Source organism: Macrotis lagotis, chromosome 1 (assembly GCF_037893015.1).
Source record: "Macrotis lagotis isolate mMagLag1 chromosome 1, bilby.v1.9.chrom.fasta, whole genome shotgun sequence".
In the NCBI taxonomy this organism is placed as follows: Eukaryota; Metazoa; Chordata; class Mammalia; order Peramelemorphia; family Peramelidae; genus Macrotis; species Macrotis lagotis.
Genome location: NC_133658.1, coordinates 485,952,686 through 485,970,827, shown reverse-complemented (window position 1 = coordinate 485,970,827; position 18,142 = coordinate 485,952,686). Strand labels below are relative to the sequence as shown.

The 18,142-nt window shown below is 34.5% G+C and overlaps 1 protein-coding gene across 4 annotated transcripts in view; it reads right to left on the bottom strand.

Moving 5' to 3' along the window:
• Window positions 1-18,142, bottom strand: part of TMEM131 (transmembrane protein 131) — a 236,478-nt gene that overhangs the window by 156,842 nt on the left and 61,494 nt on the right. Inside the window, exon 1 of one of the 4 annotated variants that reach the window (XM_074213736.1) lies at window positions 3,934-11,434. The exons of the other annotated variants lie outside the window; for them this stretch is intronic. Within the exon in view, the coding sequence (XP_074069837.1) occupies window positions 3,934-3,952 (19 nt within the window). The 5' untranslated portion in view covers window positions 3,953-11,434. Of the gene's footprint in view, window positions 1-3,933; window positions 11,435-18,142 lie in introns of those variants that run through there. 4 annotated transcript variants of the gene reach the window in all.

The following is an 18,142-nucleotide window of genomic DNA, read 5'->3' as shown; positions in this document are numbered from 1 at the left end:
AACAAGGTATCCCTAAGTGTCAGTATAGTTATAAAGCCACCAATGCTTAAAACTGCTTTAAAATTTTTGTGTTGTTCTGTAGAGTTGAAAGCTATTGTCACTAAGCTGTTTCTGTCAAGTAAATGAAAGTTATTCTGAACCTGCCCTGAATATTCTCAACCAACAAAAACTTATTTCTTACCTCTGTGAATAGATAAAGATAAATTAAAAGAGCTTACATTCTAGGAAACTATATACCTAATACATATAAGATAAGTATAAAGTAAATGGAGGTGGGAGAGGACTGGGATTCGAGAAAATCCAGAAAGATATCTTGAGAGGTGGTACTTGAACCCTGTTTCAAGAAGCAGAGAGGAAGGGGCAGCTAGGTGGTACAGTGGATAGAGCACCGACCCTGGAGTCAGGAGGACCTGAGTTCAAATTAGACCTCAGAAACTTAATAACTGGGACCCTGGGCAAGTCATTTAATTCAACTGCCTTGACCCTCCCCCCATAAAAGGAGAGGGGAGGGGAGATGTGAGACCTAACTGCAGGGCACTTTGGTCAAAGAGGATATAAAAACAATGAAAAGACTTGCAGAAAAGTTTATGAGATCCCAGAGAATCTTCTTGCCAATTTCAAATTTCTTATTAGTAGCTTCTACCTAGATATTTTTATTATTTTTCTGATCCATTGCACCATGGAATCATAATTGAGGCAACTTATCATGATGATGGGATCTGGTGCAATGATCTTCCTTTGAAATGCAAAGGTTTAATGAAGAGTGATGATGATCTGGCCCTCAATAGCATAGGCAACCTGATAGCTTAGAAAAGCAAGAAAATGGAGAGAAGGGAATAGGTTTTCTGGACTGCAGGGTAGAACTCTGGATAACTGTAACAGTGCTGGCAGTAGCAGGATAATAGGAAAATAGTGGTATCCTGACACTCACAGCCTTGGCACCAGAACAGTGATGTTGGCAGAGACACTCAGTCTGAAAGCAGCAACTCAAACAGCATCAGGAGTGAGACAGTAGAAAGGGCAGGGGCACACTAGATTGAAGGCCTTAGCCAGCTGTGCAGACAGTTGTAGGGGCACAAGCCAGTTATTTGCAGACTCAAAGAAGCCTCAGAAGGTGTCGACCCTGGTCAGTTATGAGAGAGTCTTAGCCAGTTGGATGGCCCAGAAGCAGCATGAGTCCAAGCTGGATGAGTAGGCAGTAAGCAGTAAGCAAGCTGGGCAAGTCAGAACCTGAGGTAGGTTCAGACTATTTGTTGCTTTTTTGAGGAGGTCTCCTCATATTTGCTATAAGGATGAGTGTGAAGCAGGGTGTTGTGCTAACTTGACGTCAAGACTAAAACATGGGAAATCTAGGTGAATAAGACCAGTAAATAGGTGGAGATTTAGGAATGGAGCTCATGAGAGAGGAGAGGAATGAATGTGGATTTGGGAGTTAGCTGCACAGAAATGGTTGTTTAAACTGAGAGATGATGAAATCATTGAGAGAGAAGAAAAGAGTGTCCAAATCAGAGACTCAGATTTAGGGAATTAGGAACACAGAAAATTAATTTGCAGGAAGGCCCAAAAGAAAAAAGTAACAAAAGTATCACAAAAACCAAAAGAGAGAGATTATTCATAAGTCTAAGATGGTCAACAGTACCAAAAAAAACACAAAGAGGTCAAGACGAATGAGGAATAAGTGTTTGATTGGATCCTCAGAAATTTCTTTATTGCTAAAAGAAAAGAAATATTTGGTAAAAATGATTTTTAAGCAAACAATTACTTTTAGTGGTCATTTTCATTTTAAAGGAAAAATTAAAAAGAAACTCATCAATTTCTCTTCTTTTAGGAACATTCTGAAGATATAGCACCACAATACTAATCAAATGATAGAGCACACTAATCTATTTTATTGGGGGGGGGAGTGATTACTTAGTCAAGTTAATATCACTGCACCAATTATTTTGATAACATCAATATTAGTCTTGAAGTTTAGATTTGAGTATCTGGTATCATCTACCTACAATGAATGTGAGAAGAAACCAGCTTCCTATGAGTTACACATGCTGTCATCATTCATTTACCCACCCATCCCATCAAGTCTGAACTTGACCTTGAGAGCACATCAGTATTAATGTCAATGAGTAATGGTACCTAATTTTCAAATTTGTCTGTGATCAAGCAGTTTTCTTCCACCAAATTCTACTCAAAGTGAAATTTCTTTTGAAAAGAAAAGTTCTTTCTCCTTTATCCAATATCGGTTGGTGGAGGTGTTAGCCAGCATTAAGGCTGGTGGCTCAATAGCTTTATTTGGCTTTTAGATCATTATTGGTCAATCTAATGCTGGTCAATAGCTCAGGAGATTTGAAGGAAATCTTTTTATATTAACTGTGTAATACATTCCATTTCCTGTTTCTGCCTCTGAATTGGCTCTACTCCATGTCTGGAATCATTTCTCCTCTCCTAACTTCTGATTCTTTTCTTTCAAGACTCAGTTCAGGGGGCGGCTAGGTGGCACAGTGAATGGAGCACCGGCCTTGGAGTCAGGAGTACCTGGGTTCAAATTCGACCTCAGACACTAATTACCTAGCCGTGTGGCCTTGGGCAAGCCACTTAGCCTCACTGCCTTGAAAAATCTTAAAAAAAAAAGACTCAGTTCACAGGGCAGCTAGGTGGCACAGTGAATAGAGCACTGTCCCTGGAGTCAAGAGGACCTGAGTTCAAGTCCGGCCTCAGACACTTAATAATTACCCTAGTTGTGTGACCTTGGGGCAAATCACTTAACTCCACTGTCTTATTTTAAAAAAAAAACTCAGTTCATGCACATAAAGCTTTTTCCCTAGACCATTCATGCTTGACTTACGAACCAGATATCTATTCTGAATCATTTCCAAGGCTGCATACTTCTTTAGAACTCATCATGATCATGATGCCCTCATAATCTCATCATTCTGCAAGATCACACAATTCTGAAACACAGAATCGAAGCATCCCCTGCCCAGGGATTTGGTCCCTCTCTGCTTGGAGAGGTTAAACAGAAGAGACTTCTCTCAGCTTTTCTATTTAAAGGGGTAGCCATTTCATCATTTCCCACCCTACTGTATTCCTCTGGACTTCCAGGAATGACACCATCACCCTCTGCTACTTTTTATATTATTGTCTTTCACCATTAGATTGTTAGCTCCTAGCACTTAGTGTAGTATTTCATATATAGCAGGTCTTTCATAAATTTTTAGTGACTGACTGACTATAGACATACATATACATGTTGTCTTACTGTCTTGGCACTTGAGCACCCAGGACACTAGTTGGCATGCAGCAAGTGCTCCACTAAAGGCTTTCTGATTAAATAACTATCCAAAATTCAACTTAGCAATTTTTTGTTTCCTTCTCAGCCACATAATTTACTGTTTTCTAACAGATTCCACTCTTTCCTATACAGTTGTTGGTTATTTCCATGATCCTGGAATGTTCTCCCTCTCCCCCAAAGTTGACCTCTTCTTGTGGAAATCCTGCCTCTACTTTAACATTTCATCTTCTCTTTGAATTACACATTGATCTTCACCAATAAGGAATGCCTGTTCCTCTTCCTCAAAGCTCACCACATATTTTATTTCTCATATATATGAGTTTATTTTGTACTGTAGTGGTAGATGTAAAATGTTTTATGCTCCATATAAGGACATAAGTTTCCAACAGATCTCAAGTGTTCCCCAAATGGGGGAATACTTCCAAATATCCCAATATGATTACAAGTCTACCTAAGAAACTTTTATATAGACATTTGGAATTTGTTATTTGTGACATTTCATTTTTGTCTTTTTATCACAAGTGCCTAGGATAGAAAAGCCATTTTAAAAATTAATGTTCTTACAATGGATAGCCATAAGTGATTAATTTAAGACATACTTCCCCATTTGAGAGTTTTAGAGTAGGAGAGTGATAAAGTCATACCTGTTCTTTTGATATCCATGAAGTCAGTGAAGGTTTCCAGAAGACTGAATTAGGGACAAAAAAGATGGGAATCAGGGACACCAATTAAGAGGAGATTCCAATAATTAAAGAACAAGCATTTATTGTCTATAATATGCCAAACTCTGTGCCAGGGTTTCAATACAAAATAAAAGTGAAAATAGTTTTTTTTTAATTTCAAGAAGAATTATAGTTTACCCAAGAGAGAAATGTATAGATATATAAACAAAATGTATAGATATATAAACAAAACAAAGTGATCTATGGGGAAAGGAAGGAGCAGCTAGGGAAACCTCAGGACATTGAGAAGGTGAGGCTATTCTAGAGATGGAAAGGAAGAGGGATGAGGGCAGGGGTGCAAAGGCATAAAAGCAAAAAAGGAATACTGAATGAGTTTAGTATAATTACAGAGTATAAAAATGGGTATTAATATATAAATATCAAAGCTAGATTGGGGCTAAGTTATAAAAGGCTTTAAAATGCTAAATTAGCAGTTTATATTTGATCATGGAGGTAATAATAGAGCAATGTTTCTTACTTGAGACCATGAAGTTCTTCTAAAAATATTTTCATAACTACATTTCAATAAAATTGTTTTCATAGCAATTTCTATGTATTTTATTTAATGCATTAAAAAAATCATTCTGAGAAGGGGACCATAGGCTTCAGACTGCTAAAAGGGATCCATGAAACTAGAAAAATTAAGAGCCTCAGAACTTACTGAGTAAGGGAAGGATGTTAGAGAAGATGAATGAGAGCAGGGAGTGATTTGAAGCAGGGAATATCACTAGGACTTGTTGCAACAGACTGGTTGAGAAGTTTAATAAAATTAATGAACCAGGGTACTTGGCTTGAATGGAGAGGTGGAAGTGATAAGATTTGGCAATTAATTATAACTGGGAAGAAATGTAGGAATCAAAAGATAGTTCTGAGGTTATAAACCTAGGTGACTAGCTAAGGTCTTCAATAAAAATGGAACAAAGAAGTCATTTGAAAGGGTAGGTTTGGGAAGGGAACCCAGGAAGGCAAAATAATCAGTTTTATTTTGGATATCTAGGGTTTAAGGTGCCTATGAGATATGCAGGAGGGAATGTCTATCAGAATGACTACTCTGGGATTCCTAACAAAAATTAGAGGTGGACATAGAGTTTCGTGTCAATGGTGTAGAGATGATAATTAAACTCATGATAGTAAAGGACAAAACTAACATCTAAAGACATCTAAAGACATCATCAAGAAAGAGAATTGGGGCAGCTAGGTCATGCAGTGGTAAAGCACTGGCCCTGGAGTCAGGAGGACCTGAGTTCAAATCTGCACTTGGTCACTTAATAGCTGTGTGACCTTGGGAAAGTGATTTAACCCCATTGCATTGCAAAACAAATAAACAAACAAAAGAAAGAGAATAGAGAAATCAGTCTGGGATAGAAACTTAGGATACACACTAGACAAGTGTCCAGAGGATGAGTTATCAAAGGAGAATAAGAAGAAAGGAAAGGAGATTAAAAAAAAAACAATGCCAGAGATGACAAGGGAGGCAATCTATCCAAAAAGAGTTATTGATAGACATATTCAAAAGATGCCTAGGTCAAATAGAATAAGAAATGATAAAATAACATCAGCTAGCACTAAAGAGTTGCTGCTAACTTTGGAAAGAGAACTTTATTAGAATGGTGAGATCACATATCAAATTACAAGAGATAAAGAAGGAAGAAGGGAGTGAGGAATTAGAGAAAGTTGCAGATGATTATTTCATGGATTTCAGAGGTAATGGTAAAATAAGAGGTTCAAAGTTGTTTAGATTGCTGGGTATAAATGTGTGTCTGTATGTATACACATAATTTTAATGAGTATTATTTACTCAGAGAAAGGACATTATCCACTACTAAAAGAAACGAATAGGCAGACTTTTGCAATCTGTATTCCATAGCTGATTATATCTTTACCATCTCTTTTTAAAGCATTTGATTCAGGAGAAGAAAATATTGTCTTAAAGATATACATCCAAAAAGAAGTCTTCCATGTCAAAAATATTAAAATTATTAAATTATTATAACAGATAATCTCATTTGACTATACTTGGATCATAAACATTAGGCAAGGTATAAATAGGGGACTTGTTTGCCAGTGTGTTTGTCACTATCATAGGAGAGATTCAACAGAATTCAATTTGAAAAGAGAGTCTCAATGGATGACAAAGTCCTATAGATGATCCCAATCTACTGCTGATATTGGGCTGGTTACAAGGTTGAAATATTTCAAAGTCTAGGAGAAGAGATCCTTAAGCACTTAAGATTTTGAACTGTTCATTCACACAAGGGAAACAAAATAGATGAAAAGTGTCTATTATTAAGCTCAATGGTCCTCTTAAGTACAATATGAACTCAGAGAAAGGCAAAATCAGAGTAGACTAGGTTGCAGATGATTAAGTTTATAATTTAATTATCACATAATTTCTATTTTATTTTAGCCAAAAATCATTTAAATGGATTATTCAAAAAATAGTATGAAGTGAAAAACTCAAAAAGTATGTAAATGATAAACAGTAATTCAAAAATCATAGAAGACAATGAAATAAAAATGAAAGACTTTTAAGTTTTAAATCATGTGTGTTTCACCCTTCTGCCTGCAGCTCTCATTCAGCCAAAGAGTAGGCACATATTCCAATGCAGCAAAATCACAACTTTTTCATTTAATTAACATTGTGTAGTCTCACAGATTACCAAAGATTTTTTGTTTTTTACAAAAGATATGTATATAAGAATTAGGATCTCTATTTTAAAATGTTGTATGATTCATCATAATTGCAACAGACAACTTTACTGAATGCAGCATTAATTCTATTTTGTCACAGGACTTTGAGAATAAATTCAAGATTTTAGAAAACACCATTTGCATTTGAGTATATTTGCTACTCCATTCTCAGCTGACACCAGCACATTCCCTGTAAATTTTCATAGAGAATGTATAGTTGAAATCAGACAAGCAACATAAAGCCAAATTTATTCAAGTGTCTTTACTGTAATTTTAATAAGTTGTACCTGCCTAAAGATAAATATTCAGCATCTCATGAATGTCCCCAGTTCGTGGTATCTCTTTTGGGCAGTATGTGAGCATCTTTTTCCCTGTATGAAGCATACAAAAAGTAAAAATAGAACAAAAATTTCAAAAAAAGCATCTTGATAATATGCTTCTTATCATTACAACCTCTTTCAAACAAGATACAGATGCAGTGGTATTGAAAAAGTAGATTCAGTGTTCACATTAAAAATGGCATGTTTTTATTTTTGTTTGAAAAGTAAATGTTTTATTATTATGCTTCATTACGTTGTAATATTATACTAATTGGTAATATGGGTTACATTATAGTCATAAATAAATATTAAATTCCATATGTAGCCCTTGACAAGTTTGTGTTGGGCAATGTGGCTCTGCAATTTATATAGCCTTTGATCCAGTACTATTACTAGGTCTGTATCCCAAAGAGATCACAAGAAAGGGTAAAAAATCCACATGTACCAAAATATTTATAGCAGCTTTTTTTTTTGTAATGGCAAAGAATTGGAAATTGAGGAGATGCCCATCAAATAATGGTACAAATTATGAACAAATTATGGTATATATGATGGAACACCTTTGTTCTCTAAGAAATAGTGAAGGACAGGACTTCAAAAAAGACCTGGAAAGACTTGCATGAACTGATGATAAGAGAAGTGAGTGAACCAGAAGAACATTGTACATCTGAAAAGCAACACTGTGTGATGATCACCTATGATGGACTTGCTCAACTCAATTGTACAATAATCAGAGACAATTCTGAAGAACTTGTGATGGAGAATGCCAACCACATTCAGAGAGGGATTTGTGGAGACTGAACTCAGAGCAAAGTTTACTATTTTCAATTTTTAAAATATTTTATGTTTTGTTAATTTTTCCCCTCATATTTTTCTTATTATTCTTTCATACCATGATGATTAATATGGAAATATATTTAGCATAGTTATTTATACATGTATAATCTATATTAAATTGCTCTCTGTCAAAGGGACAGGTGAGGGGAGGAAAGAAAGGGAGAAAAGTGTGAAATCCAAAACCTTACAGAAAATGACTATTGAAAAGTATCTTTCTATATATGGGGGGAAAATAAATTAAAAAGATCAGCAACCTTGCTTTAATTCATTACTACTAAAATCCTGCTTCACACAAGAAGCCTTCCCCAACCTGTTAATTCCAATATCTTTACTCAGTCATTATTTCTTTTAATTATCCAGAATACGTGATATATTTGCTTTTATGTTGTTTCCTATCCCATCAAACCCTATTAGACTGCAAGTTCCCCACAGGACTATCTTTTGCCTCTTAGAATCCCCAATGCTTAGCACAATGTCTGGCACAGAGTAGGTGATTAATAAATATTTACTGGATTGAATTTACTGAAATAACTACTAGATTTGGAGTCTAGGAGTATGGGTTCAAATCCTGGCTTTGCCTTGGATTATTTGAGAACCTTGGACAAATCACTTAAGAGGGGGGTTGAGCTAAAAGACTTCTCAGGTTCCTTCCAGGTCCAAAAAACCTTGTTATATAATATCAAGTATTCAACACATAAAAATTCAAAGTCGAGACTTTTTTTATTGGTCTTTATGTTCATACTAATTTAAGTTTTTAAAAATAAATCAGATAAGAGGTAGAAAAGGGGACAAAGCACACATTTTTTCCACAAATATTAAAATTGCAAACTTTAAAAACATCTCAGTGGGAAAAGGTTCACATACAGATGTGATTGATGTGAAGATTGAGTTTTTTGGTTTTCTCTCTCTTTTGTAATCTTTTTTTTTTTACAAGAGATAGTTTTGTGTAAGGATAAGAGAAGAAATCTATTCAGAAATTAGGGTAAAGTGAACTTTTTTCAATTCTTTTTGTCTTTATATATATATACTTTTGTTTTTTTACAAAAATCAGCTCTCTGATTAGGGAAAAAAAAGAAATATATTCAGCAATTAAGGTATTTTATTTTATTTTTTTTATTTTTTACAAGGCAAGGTTAAGTGGCTTGCCCAAGGCCCCACAGCTAAGTAATTATTAAGTGTCTGAGGCCGGATTTAAACTCAGATACTCCTGACTCCAGAGCAGGTGCTCTATCTACTCACCCAAATTAAAGTATTATAAAAACAATAAACAATAGAAGATTTTTTTGAAGATAAAAACAGCATACATAAATGACAAAATTAAATAGCTTATTAAATGTATCTGTAGATTTTAAGTTTATAAAATTTAAAGAACAAAGCCAAATTCATGTAGCTCTTCAACTCAAATTATAACCAGCAACCAGTGCACTATTCAACAGCTCTTTATCTTTTTCTAATCCATGTGCATGTACACTGTGATGTGATAAGCAGACAGACAGGTAAAGAAGTTTTTTAAGCATATGCTTCTAAACTGATCTCAAGCTAAAAGCTTCAGGCTATGTTTTAGGCAAATTTAGCCTTGCCCACTATTCTTCACCTAGAGGGAAAGATGTGTTCCCATTATGATTAAAATTTCTATAGCCACTACTCAATTCCACTTATGAAAGAGAATATAAAGGAATAAACAGATAATAGCCTTAGAACAAATTTCTATTTTCACTCACTGAATAAAAAACTAAATCCAGTCTAAGGTAAATATTATCTTTTTATTAGTACATTTTATCAGTACATTATGGGGCAGATAGGTGGCACAAAGAATAGAGTACCAGCCCTGAGGATAGAGTACTGGGCCTGGAGTCAGGAGGACCTAAGTTCAAGTTCCACACTTAATAATGACCTAGCTGCATGACCTTGGGTTGGTCATTAATCCCACTGCCTTTTAATTTAAAAAAACTGAGCAGAAGAGAAGAGGGTCAAGGAAGCTCAAGTCAACTCAAAAATAGAGCAAACAAATTCTAATATTCAAAAAAAGAAATACCAATATTGAAATTTGAGTTATTTGCAAAATATAGAATAAGAAAATATCATACTACATTCATTCTATGACACTGATATGATCTTGAAATCTAAATTAGCAAAAGACATGAGATACAGAAAATAATGTACCAATAACCCTAATATCAATACACAAATATTAGCAAGGAGACTACAGTAACATATCAGAATCATTAGACTCTTATCAGGTTGGCTTTATACCAGAAATGCAATGTTGCTTCAATATTAGGAAAACTATAAAAATAAAGAGACCATATTAATTACAAGAATCACGTGTTATCAGTAGATGAAATTTAATTTTGACAAAATGCATCATGTTTCAATTAAGAACCAAAAAAACATTGTACACAGTAACAGTGATATTGTGCAATGATCAACCATGATAGACTTAGCTCTTCTTAGCAAAACAGGGAACAAAGAATTCTAAAAGACTTGTGATGGAAAATGCCATTCACATGCAGAAAAAAGACCACCTTATGGAATCTGTGAGCAGACCAAAGCATACTATTTTCACTTTTTAACATAGGTTTTGTTTTTTTCTTTCTTAGGCTTCTCCCCCTTTGTTCTTTTTTTTAGGCTTTTTTTTTTTTGCAAGGCAAATGTGGTTAAGTGGCTTGCCCAAGGCCACACAGCTAGGTAATTATTAAGAGTCCGAGGCCTAATTTGAACTCAGCTACTCCTGACTCCAGGGCCAGAGCTCTATCCATCGCACCACCTAGCCACCCCTCCCACTTTTGTTCTGATTCCTCTTTTACTACATTACTAATAAAGAAATGCATTAAACATGATAGCACATCAGATGGGGAAAGAAGAGTGATATAAGGGAGGCAGAAAAATCTGGAATTCAAAATCTTATAAAAAAATATCAGTGTTAAAACATCTTACATGTAATTGGAAAAACATTAAAATAAAATAGTCCTTTTCTTAATAGGGAAATATTATAAACCAAGAACCAGTCTATGCAATGAGAATAAGCTAGAAGCTTTTCCAATAACATCAGATGTAATAAAATGATATCCTCTATCACCAAGTTATCTGATATGGTGTTAGAAATGCTAGCTTATAGCAATAAAACAAGAAAAAGAAACTGAGGGAATAAGCACAGAGAAAAAAAAACAAAATTATCATGTTTCCATATCATATAATGGTTTACTTAGAAAGCTCAAGAGTCAACTAAAAATTGCTTTAAAAAGATATAAAATAGGGGGCGGCTAGGTGGTGCAGTGGATAGAGCACTGGCCCTGGAGTCAGGAGTACCTGAGTTCAAATGCAGCCTCGGACACTTAATAATTACCTAGTTGTGTGGTGCTGGGCAAGCCACTTAATCCCATTGCCTTGCAAAAACATAAAAACAAACAAACAAAAAGATATAAAATAAATTCTCATAAATCAAGAACGTTTCTATACACAACCAACAAAATACATCAAAAAGAAAGGGAAATTTCATGTAAAAATTACTACACAATGTAAAAATATTTGAGAATCTTCCAAGCAAGACACACAGGTATTAGATAAATACAATTATAAAATACTTTTAATAGAAAGATATCCAACACTTAGAAAACTATTAATTACTTATAGGTCAGCCAAAACAACATAATAAAATTATAATATTATCTATATTACTTACTCTTCATTGTCACACCAGACTACCAAGTAAATATTTTATAGTTAGAAAAAATAAAAATGATCATACTGAAAAATAAAGGGTAAATAATACTAAAGGAAATAATGGAGGGGGGGGAGAGAAATGGGAAGGAAGAAGTATAGCAGTTTCAGATATCAAACTAAATTACACTGCAAACAGTTATTATCAAAACAAGTTAATATGAATTCAAAAAATGACTGATTTAAAAAGAACTCCAAATTTATATAAAAATGAGAACCAATTCCCAATAGAAAAGGATATGAATAGGTAATTCTGAAAAAAGAAGGTAAGTTAATAAACTTACCTGAAAATGAAAATCACTACTAGTGAGAAATTAAAATGAAAGCAAATCTGAGATTCTGTCTCATATCCCTATGGTTGACAAAGATAATAAAAAAGGAAAATGACATGTTTGAAGGGCAGGGGAAAAAATAGGTACACTAATGCATTCAGGTCATGAACTGATCAACTTATTCTAAAAAACCAATTCTAAACTATGTCTCCAAAATCACTCAACTATGTATATACCTTCTGACCCAATAATATCTCTACTAGCTACCCTAAAGATATGAAAGAAAGAGAAAAAGAATGAAGATGCATAAAAAATATATTAAGTAAACAACTGGAAACTAAGGAAACATTCAGTTTGGGAATGACTGAGCAATAGGCATCTAGTGGGTACAGGGGCTGAAGTGCCTGCCCTAGAGTCAGGAAGAGTTCAAATGTGGCCTCAGACACTTGTTATATGACCCTGGGTTAGTCACTTAATGCTGTTTCCCTCAGTTTCTCACCTGTATAAGAAAACTCCAAATGGGGTCACAAAGAATTGAACATAACTGAAAAATGACTGAACAACCAAGAACAGTGTATCAGCATAATGGAATATTATTGTGCCATAAGAAATAAAAAGACAAGACTTGTATGAATTCATGGAGAATCAAGATTCTGATGAAGAAAAAAAAGAATCAGGAGAATAATTTAAAATAATAACAAGTTTGTAAAAACAAATAATTTTGAAAGTGTTGATCAACAAAATTACTAAGTAGAATTACAGATTACTAATGATAAGGCATGCTACCTACACCTCCTGAGGCAATGAATTTAGGACAAAGAATAAGACAACTATATGTGAATGTGGCTAACATGGGAATTTATTTTGCTTGATTATGCAATTTTGCTACAAGGGCTTCCTTTTTCTTTTCTTTTTCCTTTCCCAAGAGATAAAAGCTGGAGAAATTTAGGAATAAGGGATAGAATTTCTACCCCCCCCCCATAAATAGAAGGGAACAAAAGGAAGCATGGAAGGAATTATAGGCAAGCAGCATAGCTTTGCAATTTACATATCTTTATTACATACTTAAGGAAAAAAGTTGCTCTAAAACAGCCTGATTAAAACATATTTGGGAAATCTTTAACAAAATAAATAAAAGTATAATAAAATAATAAATAACACTGTATTTAAAAGTAATTTAATACACAACCTTTAAAAGGTTCTCTATGTTTAATCTAGTGCCCCTTATTCCTATTTGAATTTTACAAGTCTACTATCTAGTTATCTATCCATACATATACATAAAAATGGTAAATGCTTGTTTTATATTATTAAGATCAAAATAAAAAAGACAATTTTTAAAGGTTACAAATTTTAGTTATCCATTGGCTAGATATAACATTAAAGATCTATCCCAAAAGGAAGATATCACGAAAAAAAATTTCTTATATATGTGTCTGTGTATACATATATATATATACCACTGATTTCATGATAAACTTTTTTAAATACGTGAATTGATAATGCCATTGTCAGAGAATTATGAACCAACAAATATTTTTAAGTGTCTCCCATGTTTGCTGTAATTACATATATGTTGTTCAATTATTCATTCTGTTGTTTATGAGTCTTTATGACCCCCAGGGCCATGAAACACCAGGTCATTCTGTGTTCTACTCTCTCCTAGTCTCTCTAAGCTCATGTTTGTAGCTCCCAGGACACTATCCATTGCATACTCTTGCCATCCCTTTTCTCTTTTTACCTTCAATCTTTCTCAGCAGAGTATTTTTCCAATGAGTTCTGTAGTCTCATTATCTAGAAAAAATATTTATGGTTTAGCTTCGTAGTTATCTATCCTTCTAAATGACTTACAAATATGCTGGGAAAACAAAGGAAAGACATTGAGTTCTAACTAACCCAGACTTCATCATTAATTAGGAGCTGACCTTAGGCAAGCCATAACCTTTGTGGTCCACAATAGTTTCTTTACTATTAAAAGAATGGATTAGATAACCTAGTCTTTTAGCTTTAAGAATTTTGTGGTATATAATCCTGTTCTTCCTAAATGTTCCTAAATCATTTTATACAGTATTTGAAGTTATCAAAAACATTATTTTCCTGACATATTAAAAAAATACTGTATTGATCAACATACAAAGTTGCTATTAATATGTTATGATGTTCTTCTGGTTTTGCTCACTTCACTAAGCATTAGTTCATGAAAATCTTTCCAGGCTTTTCTGAAGTTGTGCCCCTCATGATTTCTTACCAAACAATAGTGTTTCATCACATTTATATACCACACAATTTGCTTAGCCATTTCCCAATTGATGGGCATCTCCCCAATTTCCAGTGCTTTACTATTACAAAAAGAGCTGCTATAAATTTTTTATATATGTGGGTGTTTTAGCTTTTTTTGTGATCTTTTTTGGGACACAGACCTAATACAGGTAGTGCTGGATCAAAGAGAATGCACAATCTTACTGCCAACTCTACTAACAATCCGTTGGTGTCTCAAGTTTTCCCACATCACCTCCAACATTGATTATTTTCCTTTTTTTGTTATACTGGACCATCTGATAGGTGGAGTGAAGTGTACTTCAGAGTTTGTTTTTTTAATTTGCATTTCTCTAACCAATAATGATTCAGAGCATTTTTTCGTGATTGATAGCTTTAATTTCTTCATCTGAGAACTGCTTGTTCATATCCTTTGACCACTTATCAATTGGGGAATAACTTGCATTCTTATAAATTTGACTCTATATATTTTAGAAATGAGTTATTAGAAACATTAGATGTAAAAATTATTTCCCAATTTACTGTACTCCTTTTAATCTTGGTGGCATTTATTTTATTTGTGCAAAAATCTTTTAATGTAATCAAAATTAAGCAATTTATAATGTTCTCTTTCTCTTATTTGGTCATAAACTCCTCCCTTTCCATAGATGACAGATAAACTATCCCTTGTTCTCCTAACTGGCAACACTGTATGATGATCAATTATGATGGATTTATTTTTCTCAGCAGTAAAATAATCAAAGACAATTCTAAAGGATTTATGATGGAAAATATTATCCTCACCTAAAGAAACAAACATGGAGTCTGAATAAAGACCAAAGCATACTATTTTCAATTTTTAAAATGTTTTATGATTTACATTTTTGTCCTGTCATTCTTTTTTTTTTACTTTTTTGTTCTGATTCTTTCATAATATGATTAATATGAAAATGCCTTTAACATAGTTATATAAATATAACCTATATTAGATTACTCTATCCAGGGGAGGAGAGAAGCAAATAGGAGATCTCAAAACTTTAACAAAAAAAAATGGTTGAAAACTTTACATATTTTAAAAATTAATTTAAATTAAAAAATACTATGAATCTGATTAAATTTAGATTATGTAATTCGCTAGTCAGGAAACCTCAATTTAAATATCTTCTAAAAAATACACTCTTATATTTAATTTTTATCTCAATATGCTCTTAAAAGAAATGGTTTTTAAATCTGTAAATACCCAGAGACACCAATGTGGCAAAATCAATCTACAAGTAATTATTAAATGCCTCAATGGTGGGGATCCAAGCAAAGTAAAGAACTGACATGGGTATGACAAAACCCTTAGACTCTGTAAAACTATAAATTATAGAGAAGGTACTCTCTATTTGATATTTGGTAAAGGGAATTTCTCATATCAATGAAATCACGTATTTTATAAACCTCCTCCTCCCAGTGCCCCATAAACAAATAAACAAGCAACAACAAAACAAATTTAATCAAATAAAAACCTTTAAAACCTAGAAAATAACAATCAAATTTATTTCCCACAAACTCTACCATGGCAGACCTAAGACTAGAAGAGTGATAATGAATTTCCCTGGTCCCATGTTCTTCCCAAGCACTTCCCTTGTTCTTTACACTTTATCTCTGTAGGGACAGTTTCCAGTGATGTAGGGGAAAGATGAAGAGAATTGTAAATGTAGAAACTGGGTGGGATTGACTACCACCTTGAGATGTAAATTGACTTGAAGCAGAGAATTATGATTGTAACAGAAACAATTAGTAATCTTACAGGCTGCTCAAATTGGGTGGAGCTCTCCATTATCATTGAATTAATTGTTTGAAGTAAAATTTGTATCCCAATCTCTTTAGACTTTACCTAATTCCAGGTCTAGTAAGAGAAAGGGAGTTTACCTTTTGCCCTCCAGATGAGAGGCAAGACATAAAAACCATAGCTTGATTCCAGCTCAGGGTCACAGGCTCCCAGCCAACTCTGCTTGTCTGTTCTTTTATCTCTCTACCTAGCCCTTACCATGTCTTGTAACCTTTTAATAAATTTTTGTTTTATTTCTACCCATGCTTTCCCGAGTTTGAATAAATGATTCCTCATAGGCAAAACCAAACCCAAGTAGCCAGCGGCTACACCAGTACTAAACACAATGTGTACCATATTAAGTTATGACTTAATACTAGTTGATGGAGATGAACTGATTTCTTATGAAAACATAGGTTTGGATTTCAAAGTTGAAGAGATCTTATAGGTCATCATTTTACAGTCAAAGAAACAGGCAGGGGAGGCTAGGTGGCGTAGTGGATAAAGCACTGGCCCTGGAGTCAGGAGTACCTGGGTTCAAATCTGGTCTCAGACACTTAATAATTACCTAGCTGTGTGGCCTTAGGCAAGCCACGTAACCCTGTTTGCCTTGCAAAAACCTTAAAAAAAAAAAAACAGGCAGTCACTTGCTCAAAGTCAGGAAAGCCAGAAAGTATCTGAATCAGAATTTGAACCCAAGTCCCTAGTCATTCACACACCATTACACCAAATGTCTATCTTCTTGGCCTAATTACATGTTAAGGCAATGGCAAATGAACAAGCTCCATTTCAAGAAATACTTCATATATCATGATCAAAAGGTCAGAATTGCTTTTATATTCGACATTTTCTTCAACATATGAAATTGTTTTTTGACAAGCAAGGACATGTATTTCAAAATTTATTATTTTACTTACAAATGAAGAAAGTGGTTACTTAAGGATTTAAAAATGCACCAAATGTAATTTTTTACCCTATTAAATTTGAATCCCCAAAACTTCTCGTTTGAGAATGAATTAACCAAAAAAACAAATACTATTTTTATATCTGAAGTAGTTTCTGCTGCTGCAATCTAGATTACCTCTTCAATGATAAATTATGTCTTTGTGAACATGATACTTTAGAATCGTTAAAAAAAATCATTAAAATATACAATAAATATTTTTTTGAAATAGAACTTAAACACAGGTCCTCCTCAATCCAAGAACTACTCTAGAATTCAATATTTTATCAGTAAATATTTCTTTAATTTATTCATCATAGCCTAACATTTATTATTAAATGACATCTAGATTCCAATGGAACAGCTGATTAATAATCAATCAACAAACAGTTTTTGTTTGTTGTTTTTTATTTTAGGTTTTTGCAAGGCAATGGGGTTAAGCAGCTTGCCCAAGGCCACACAGGTAATTATTAAGAGTCTCATTTGAACTCAGGTACTCCTGATTCCAGGATCCTGATATCCACTGCACCACCTAGCCTCCCCTCAATAAACATTTTTAAGCACCTTCTATGTGGCAGACCCAGTCCTAACTGCTGAAGACACCAAAAGAGGCAAAAGTCAGACCTTGTCCAAGAAGCTTACAATTTAATGAAGGATATCACAGGTAAAAGAATAATCTACAAAGCAAACCATATACAAGATAAATAGGGATAATAAGAAGCTGCTTTTAAAAAGTCATCTGGGGGTGCAGAGCCAAGATGGTGACAAGAATGTATCCTGTCTTAGGCACTCTCTCATAAAACTTATAATCTAAGGACACTAACTAAACTTTTGAGAGACAGAACCCACAGAGGGACCCAGGGAGGCAGTTCTACTCAAGGTAACCTGGAAAAGAGCAGAAAGGCTCTGCTCCCTGGGGTCGGAGGGGCAGCAGGCCCAAAGTGAAAGAACTTAAGCCTCCCGGAGGCAGCCCCAGGGCGCTAGGAGCCACAGCTCACAGCAGCGGGGGAGTCTCCTGGGCTGCACCCCAGGGAGCACTGGGCACAAACTAGGGGAACAGTGGGGGATCTCTGCCAGAGTGAGCATGCGAAGCCCAGCCCGCAGGGCACACAGAGAGCATCAAGGCCAGTGCAGCCAGTTCGAGGAAACATAAGCAGGCAGAGCTGGTAAGCAGGAGCCCCCAGGGCATGAGCCCATTGAGCTGAGGGAGGGGAGTGAAGAGAGAGACTGCCTAGCCCTGCCCCTGGAACAGGACTCTGGGGCTCTGACCACATTC